Source organism: Boleophthalmus pectinirostris, unplaced genomic scaffold, assembly GCF_026225935.1.
Source record: "Boleophthalmus pectinirostris isolate CB_2022bp ecotype Guang Dong unplaced genomic scaffold, ASM2622593v1 HiC_scaffold_22, whole genome shotgun sequence".
Classification (NCBI taxonomy): Eukaryota; Metazoa; Chordata; class Actinopteri; order Gobiiformes; family Gobiidae; genus Boleophthalmus; species Boleophthalmus pectinirostris.
This window is the reverse complement of record NW_026571190.1, coordinates 20030028-20038453: the sequence shown is the minus strand read 5'-3', so window position 1 is coordinate 20038453 and position 8426 is coordinate 20030028. Positions and strand designations below refer to the sequence as shown.

At 35.8% G+C, this 8426-nt stretch overlaps 1 protein-coding gene across 1 annotated transcript; it reads left to right on the top strand.

Moving 5' to 3' along the window:
* The first annotated feature begins 104 nt into the window (after window positions 1-104).
* On the top strand, window positions 105-2165 carry cep20 (centrosomal protein 20). The gene is made up of 4 exons (XM_020941959.2): window positions 105-181; window positions 568-768; window positions 1418-1502; window positions 1895-2165. The coding sequence occupies exons 1-4, from the start codon at window positions 154-156 to the stop codon at window positions 2037-2039; spliced, it is 459 nt and encodes a 152-aa protein (XP_020797618.2). The 5' UTR covers window positions 105-153; the 3' UTR covers window positions 2040-2165.
* The last annotated feature ends 6261 nt before the right edge of the window (window positions 2166-8426 follow it).

Here is an 8426-nt window from a genome sequence, read left to right as displayed (position 1 = left end):
ATTATGACTCTCCTGTGAAAAGTTTCAGAATATATCATTATTTTTAGTGAAGCCCAACCATTTGTAGTTCTGACCACCAACCAGCAGGAAGCAGTAGCAAAAATTGTAGAGCGATAGTGGACCGGGGTTTGTGGTTTGTTTACATTTGTTACAATGGCGACCATCACGGAGCTGAAGTGTGGTAAGAAACATATTTCTGAGCATTTAAAGTAGCCCACATATAGATTTTTTGTTGTGTCCATTCATAATGAATCCATCGTGGCATCATTTTAAAGGTGCATTATGTAACCTTTCTGGTGGAGGGTATGCTAACTGGTAGTCTCTATGGAGATGTCTACCTTGAAGTGGAGCTGTTTAATGTAATTACATTCATTCAATTACAGCTCAAAAATACCTAGAAAAAAGGGATTTTGACTGTGAGCGGGTTGCCTCTCCACAGATCTGACCTGTAACTTGGCCCTGTTTGATCTCCATGAAGATGGAGGAAGAGCAATATGAGTTAATTAGTATCATTAATTAGTCCTTGTTTAAAATAATTAAGCTTTGCTGCAAATGTGTTACCCCCAGCGGTGAGAGAGACGCTGGAGTCCCGCGGGGTGCTGGGCCAACTCAAAGCCCGGATCCGCGCGGAGGTGTTCAGCGCCCTGGAGGACAAGCAGCAGTCCCCACGACCCCAGCTGTCCCATGAAAACCTCCTCATCAACGAACTCATCCGGGAGTACCTGGAGTTCAACAAGTACAAGTACACTACGTCTGTGCTCACGGCAGGTAAAGAAGGGATAGAAGTGAGATTTTACAGGATAAAAATGGGCTGTGGCTTATGTGATCATTACTGCATCAAGTGTCTGAGAGCAGATAACTTTGACAACCATACACCTAACTTCTCTTTAATAACACAAATTCGAATTAAGTACATTTGGCTTCTTGATTGCATAAATATTTAATAATTATTTCAATCCACTCAAATTCTAATCCATGCCTCTGTGTTACATTCCATTGACTTTAAAAGGTTATGGTTATTGGTGTGCTTATGCCACACCTCAGTCAATGCAACTTAAAAGTTAGATACCACACTATGCATACATAGTTTTGACATAGGTTAGATTTCTGTGAAAAAGCAAGTTTAATTTTGCAACAATAAAAACCATTGTAGCTATAATAAAAAAGAAACATTCAGAGTGAGGTTTCAGACGCCACTAGACTGATAGAGGTTTACATTCAGAGTAAAAAAACAAGTCATTTCTCAATATTTTAACCAGGAAAAACTCTCACCTGGGGATAGCTGAAGCCCTTGAACCGAATGCCCTCCGTGGTTGCATATTTTGAGTGTTTTGTGAGACTGTTACTCAGAATTCAAATTTTAGCTGTTATTCTAAAACCATACTGCTACAAAAGTAAATGATGTTTGCCTTCTCAGAATCAGGCCAACCCGAAGTTCCCTTGGACCGACAGTTTTTGGCAAATGAGCTGAATGTTGCAGAAGATGCAAGCTCCAAGTCTGTGTAAGTTTAGAAATGTCAGTCAGTTATACATAGAAAATGAAAACTTGAAAATTACTGAGTTCAGGAATATATATTTAAAAGTTTTGGGGTCTTGGATATGGTTATTATTAAATTATATTATACAGGATTGCCTAAATGTTAAACCAATGGAAATTTAAACATGCTAATTACTAAAGTTGCCTTTATTTAAACATTTTCTGTGATAAATGTATTAACTACTAGCAACTTAGCAGTTTATCAGGTTGTTCAGTTTTTCTATTGGAGAGCTAACAAAACATTCATATTTATTTTCATTTAAAATTCATTGTGTAGCATTCCACAATATTTGCTAATCATTGTATAATTTATCAAAAATTATCTTGCTTAGATTATTTCATGCATTATTTCTGCAGACCTCTTCTCTACGGGCTGGTGTCCCACTTTGTGAAAAATGGTGACAGTGGAGGCAAAGTCTTCCTGAGGGGTTCATCTCTTCCTCATGCCCCCAGCTCCTCCACGCATGGAACTGATGCTCAAAGCACAAAACACATCTGTTGAAGAAAGACTTGTTATTTTGTACAGTATTTGCAAATTGAATTAGAACGAGGCTTTGAGCTTTGTTCAAATACATTGGTTATATTTTGTTGTTTTTAATAAACTTTTTTATTTATTTTTAACAAGAAATCTGCTGTTTTCAGTAACTACCACAAGATGGCAGTCAAACAAGGGCAATGCAACAGTAGAGGCAACTCACAAAGCTCATAAATGTCCATGGTTACATGCGCACTAGAATCTGCTAAAAGATTCTTACAATTAATATTAAATAAAAGATCTGATTATGATACCTCTGATAGACTTTTGATGAGCTTGAACTGCAGCCAGTGCTGAAAAATCCAAAAGATGAATAATATGAAAAAAGTACAAGTACACAGTGCAAATGTACTAGATGAGTATTTGATACTTTTTGCCATAGCTTCAGTACGGTTTAAGAAATCGTTTTCATGTTGACAAATCTCTCTATGTCTCCATACAGCTAATCTATAGATTTTCCTAATAGATTTTTAACACTAATTCCAAAACCTTTTCTATTCAAATGATAAAATGAAAACCAACAGTGAGGTATTAACATTAAACATTAAAAAAATACTTGTAAATTAAAACATTGACACAGTTGCAGACACTTGCATAAATTGTCCAACGCTCAGTCACTGCTCTTTATATTCACCCTCCCAGACCTTCAGGTACAGCATCGGCCTTTATCGTCTTCTTAAACTTTTTCAGTGTTTTGATTAGTTTATTTCGGTCACAGGTATCATTTCAAAATCATTTTCAAAATCATTTGGGAACATGCCACTAGTCCGGTACCACACATGATCCCATATTCCGAAATCCTGACCATAATTGTTTTGCTGCTGCCACACACAAGCGGAGAACAGACATTTTAGCCGTGTAATTCTGTTTAACATTTTTGTCACACTTTGTATTTTACACAGTCAAGCCCACTTAACTGTAATGTTTATTATTACTGTGCAGGCATTTGTATCAACCAAACGTTTGTGTCATTAAGTTGAATAATCTATGCCTACTTTGACATGTTATCTCAGTGTTTAAGTGTCTGGCCTTTTAATCTTAACTTCATACTGTTTATATCTAATTTGAGCCATTCTCTTATGCTTCTGGGGCTTGTTTGAAAAGGTAAATCATCAAATATTTCATTGTCAGTGGCAAAAATGGACTTTAACACTGTAATGGAAAATATCAGTAACAAGTGTGCAACATTCTTTGACAGGAGCACATATTTTTGACTATCTGTGCATTGTATGTATTTACTGCTTTTCCACTTGGAGGCCCCTTAATTGCCTAAAATATACTGAAAATTGTACCATTAACATATGTGCACTATGGATCTTAGCCAGGAACATGTTTTTGACTTCCTCTCTCACCATTTAAGGGAACATGAGTTTCTTATCTCACACAAACTAAAACCCTGAAGTCTCTGGAACTGATTATGCAATGGGCATGTCACTTTTTCACAGGCTTGTACAAGCCACCAAATACCAGCAACATCAGTCACTACAAATGTACTGCGTTATTTTATTTACTCTTAACAATTTATTCAACTTTTTAACTGAAATATTTGGTTGACAAATCCATTAAATCTCATCATTATAATGCATATACACAAAATCATTATTCATACATTCAAAATTGGATGACGATCAAGAACAAATGTCTTATTTCTCAAAAACCTATACAGCACAATAATAGTGTACAGCAGCTAGATTAACAATTATAGCAATATACAATTAATTACACCTACTATGATTAATCCTAACCCTGAATGAACATAGTAAATTATCAGGAAAATGGCTGGAAAATTAAAGGTCTTAATTTCACATACATTTACACATATATTTGAGCTCAGAATACTCTGTACCAACTTATGATGTCATGAAGGGGTAGTTTTCACATTAACAGCTACCTTTTACCTTTTATTCAGCAGAGATTTGCATTTCCAAGGCTGAGGCCATACAAATAATTTTAGGTGTATGCAGTGGAGCACTTCCTGTATTACCACATGATGTCACAAAGTGGAACAGAGTTTTTTCTGTTCTACCTTATGATGTCAGAAGAACTCAGCCTTAATTTTGCCCTAGTTTTGTTCATGTGTTAAATTTTTGAATGAAACAAAACAACTGTATATGTATGTTTGTGATGAGGAAACAACTTTTATACACAGGCCAAAAAACAGCATAATATGGGCCCTTAGAATTAGGTTAGGTTAGTGCTTTTATCTCTAGGTACACCATTTAGTATGATATTACACTCCATGGTACTTTGCTGTGTAGTGCAACCACTGTGCAGATGACATCCCAACCGTTAGACTTTATTTGTGGGTGGCAAAGCTATATATGAGTGTCAGTGATAAGTAATGACATTTTCTTCTGCATACCTCATCTAAAATGTGAGTTGCTACAGTCTAATAACAAATATATATATATATATATATATATATATATATATATATATATATACTTTATATACTTATATATATATATATATATATATATATATATATATATATATATATATATATATATATATATATATATATATATATATATATATATATATATATATATATATATATATATATATATATATATATATATATGTATATAAATAAAAGTTTACAACTCTAAATATTTAGTTTGTACCTGACAATGAAGTTGTAAGTTGTAAAGTAATTGAAAACCAGTTAACAGATAGCTAAACAACAGGAAAACTGTAGACACATTTCTTATTGATACAAACTTTGTTATCAGGCACAGTTAAACTTCTCTACTTAAAGGGCTTATATAACACTATTTTCTGATCTATGTTATACTGTTTTTCCTAATCAAAAACATACAGTGAGTTGTGTTTTGTTTTATTCACACATGTTTAACACACAACCCCTGCGTATTCTCTCCAACTGTAAGCACAATACACAAAGTGCTCTGCTGTGTTCTTAAACTCCTTACACATTTCCTAGACTCAGTTGGATGAATTCAGGCCTGGAATTGACAATCTCCACTAAACTAAAGGTAAAACGTAGCTGTTAACTTGAAAACTACCAATTCATGACATCATGACTGAATGAAACAAAACACAACTCTGGATATGTTTTTAAGGAAGTAAAAACATTCTAACATGGCTTAAAGCTCACAAGCTCTCAATTTTGCATAATATAGTAAATATTTCTGAGTCTGTGTGTTGAGGAAATAATCAGGCAAAAGAAACAGACACAGACACACAGGCATATTATGAATGTTATGATGCCCATAGTTCTGCCACTCAGTAAGGATGTTGAAGAGCACTGAACTGAGGAAAATGATGTCAGTGCATGACCTATAACTTATACAGAGTCACAGTCTATGCACTTACCACAAAACTGTTTTATATTTGTTCCTCCTATCACTGTGAAGTTGACGTTTAGACAATTTAATAACTTCTAGTGTAATAACTCCTGCATGATGTATCTTTGCCCAAATTGTTGTTTAACTCATACAATAAGAGTAACATATTATGCCTGTAAAAAGTATTATTTGCTAAAGGGACAGCTGTACAAATAGTGGCGGCTGTAGTGGTCTTTATACGAGTGATGTTTGCCTCAGGCTCAAATTAGATTGCATTTGCATTCCTCTGGGGTCAAACATATCCATAAACATATTTTCTCTACATTTCCTTCTATGGCAATATTGGAAAAGAAATACACATTCAATTGTATTTATTATTTTTCACATACAGTAGTTTTAGCATAATTTGCTTTTGTCTGTACTTTGGTCTCATGGTGTCTACTACTGGTTATTATTTGATTATGTAACTCCCATATATTTTTCAGTGATGGCATTCTCCTCTTTGAGTTTTACAGTCTAATAATCTATGTTTTATTTCTGTACAGGAATTGTGTCTACGAAAAGGTCATAGTTTTATATTTCAACTCAATTACATGTTTATATTGGATATAAAGGTGTCCAAAATCTTAGCCAAGTTCTCTTACTAATGATCTCTAAAAAAAATTACTTTACTTCTGATTTTTAAACTTGCACTTTATAACTTTTCTGGTGAAAGGTCCACTAACTGCATGGCCACATCTTCTTGTTTTCCACCATATGCTGTTTGATCTTATCTATATCCATGGAGCAGGTGAATTGACAGGTCAAATCTGTGTTTTGCATGTTGTTTTGGGGCAATGAAGTGTAATTCAATACGTGCAACATAAAAGGTTTACTATACTGTGGAACATTTCAGGTATTGCACTAACATCTCCATGGAGACAAACATCTGGCAAACCAACAATCAAAAAATTAACATAGAGCACCTTTAACTGAGTAGTTTTAGTCATTATAATAACCGTGAGTTACTACAATATTACATTAGTGATGCCATTGGGAGCTGATTTGACATAGTTCTACGTTTGGATGTACTCTCAAACTGGACTGAACTCAAACCATATTTCTCCTTGCGAGTGTCCAAGTCTCAAGTTGTGTGACTGTTTCAGTTGTACTTACAAAAAATTGTTTCATTCATCAGATTCACTCCCTGCTCCGTCAGCCCTGCTCTTTAAGGGTGCAGGGGGACGTGCAGCACAGTATTTGGCTCAGTGCGAGTAAATAATAAGAGTGATTCCCATGGAGGCCACTGTGTTTGTTTGAACAATACTATTGCCATTGGACCATATTTAGTCACCAGCAGGGCCTGAGGTGCTGCCCGACTCCACTGAGAGTAACACAGAAAGCTGCAGAGATTCCTCACAGATCCCATTGTCCTTATATGGCACAGACCGCAGACTCTGTTCAGTATCTGCAACCTCACTCTCTCCACGCCCCCATTGGCCCCCCTCAGCCCCCTCGGCCCCAGCGCCCCCTATCCTCCCGTCTGGCTCTGCATCCCTCCCCTATTTACTGTCCCGGGATCTCCAGAGTTTTTCATAAAATGTTTCCCAAGGACGTAGAAAATGTTTAAGGACTCCAAGAGGATGAGGGGAGCAATAATTGTATATCTATTACAGAAAGTGGTCAGCCATAATAAACTAATCATATGATCTATATATATATTATCAAAATTCAAAACCAGCTTTAGTCATTTCAGACAGAGTTCATCATAGGATTTTTTTATGATAGATGTTTAGCATATGATCCTGGTTATATTTATCATTATTTGAACCTTATCAAATTCACCATTAGGATTTGTTCCTGATTTTAAATTATTTTTAGGACTTTTGCCCATTCAAAAGATTTATTTTTATTGGCATGGCAACAATCCCCCACTTGAAACCCATTGTGAACATTATGTAAAACAATACAATTATTAAACCATAATTTATCTTATCTGGACCCTCTCATTATCCTGTCACTCCTCTAAACGGTTTCAGAATCAAGCCACACCTCTGCAACATTGGCCATTTAGAGGTGGCTCTTTAGCAGTTACTGTGCAGGTCTTTGGTCCATCATCAAGTTTCACACACACATACCAGCACTAAACAGGCCTGCACTATCATCCAACAGTTTGATTTATTTCAGCAAATACAAGAGTGTCCTTATATAGGAAGCTCCAGAGGAGAGGAGAGGTACAGCTTCGGGAGGGTGCAGGATTTTGGGAAATGTGATAACAGCCAAAGATATGCCTGGGATGTATACGCACTTAAATAGACAGGTTTATTGTGAGAATAATGAGTTATGTTGTGGGGCTCTTTCTGATGTTTTTACACACGGGGCGACAGGTTGCCTTATGAGGAGTGGGAAGAACTTTGCAGTATACATGACGGCTCCCTCTGTTTTATGGATGTCCTGGATAATTTTGCAATTATTCACTTTGCAATAAAGAACACCTTGTATTTACTAGAAAAACTGTTAGGAGCAGGCACATTTTAGGTGAGACACACAGAACATGTTGCCTTGGTCTTTACCTCATAGCAGCCGTGCTATGACTAAATCTAGCCACAAAAGGTCAAAAATGTGCTCTTAATGATTGTCCCAAGCCTGAAACAATGGGTAGGGCTCCACACAGAGGACTCCTAATATGGCTTATGCCAATCATTTAAGCTACAAATCATTACACAGTAGATCACAAATTGTGTCTTTGAATTTTGTCAGACCTAAAATTAAATTCATGTCAGAAGCCAATTAATGAATTACAAAGACTCAATGACTCGTTTTCTCAACTAATAATGCAAATTACGATTCTACACATATCATAAGGTAGCTTTTGGTCTGCTTTGCCACTATTATTCAAATTATTCAAATATATTTCTACCAAATAATTATATCTTTAAATTAGTATTTTTGTACTACTGCACTGCATCCTATTACCCTTTTCTCCATCACTCTGATGTAAGGTCCAACCTGCTGTGGTCTGTACTGCGCATGTCCGCTGCCTCAGTGGATGCTTCTCTAGGACCTG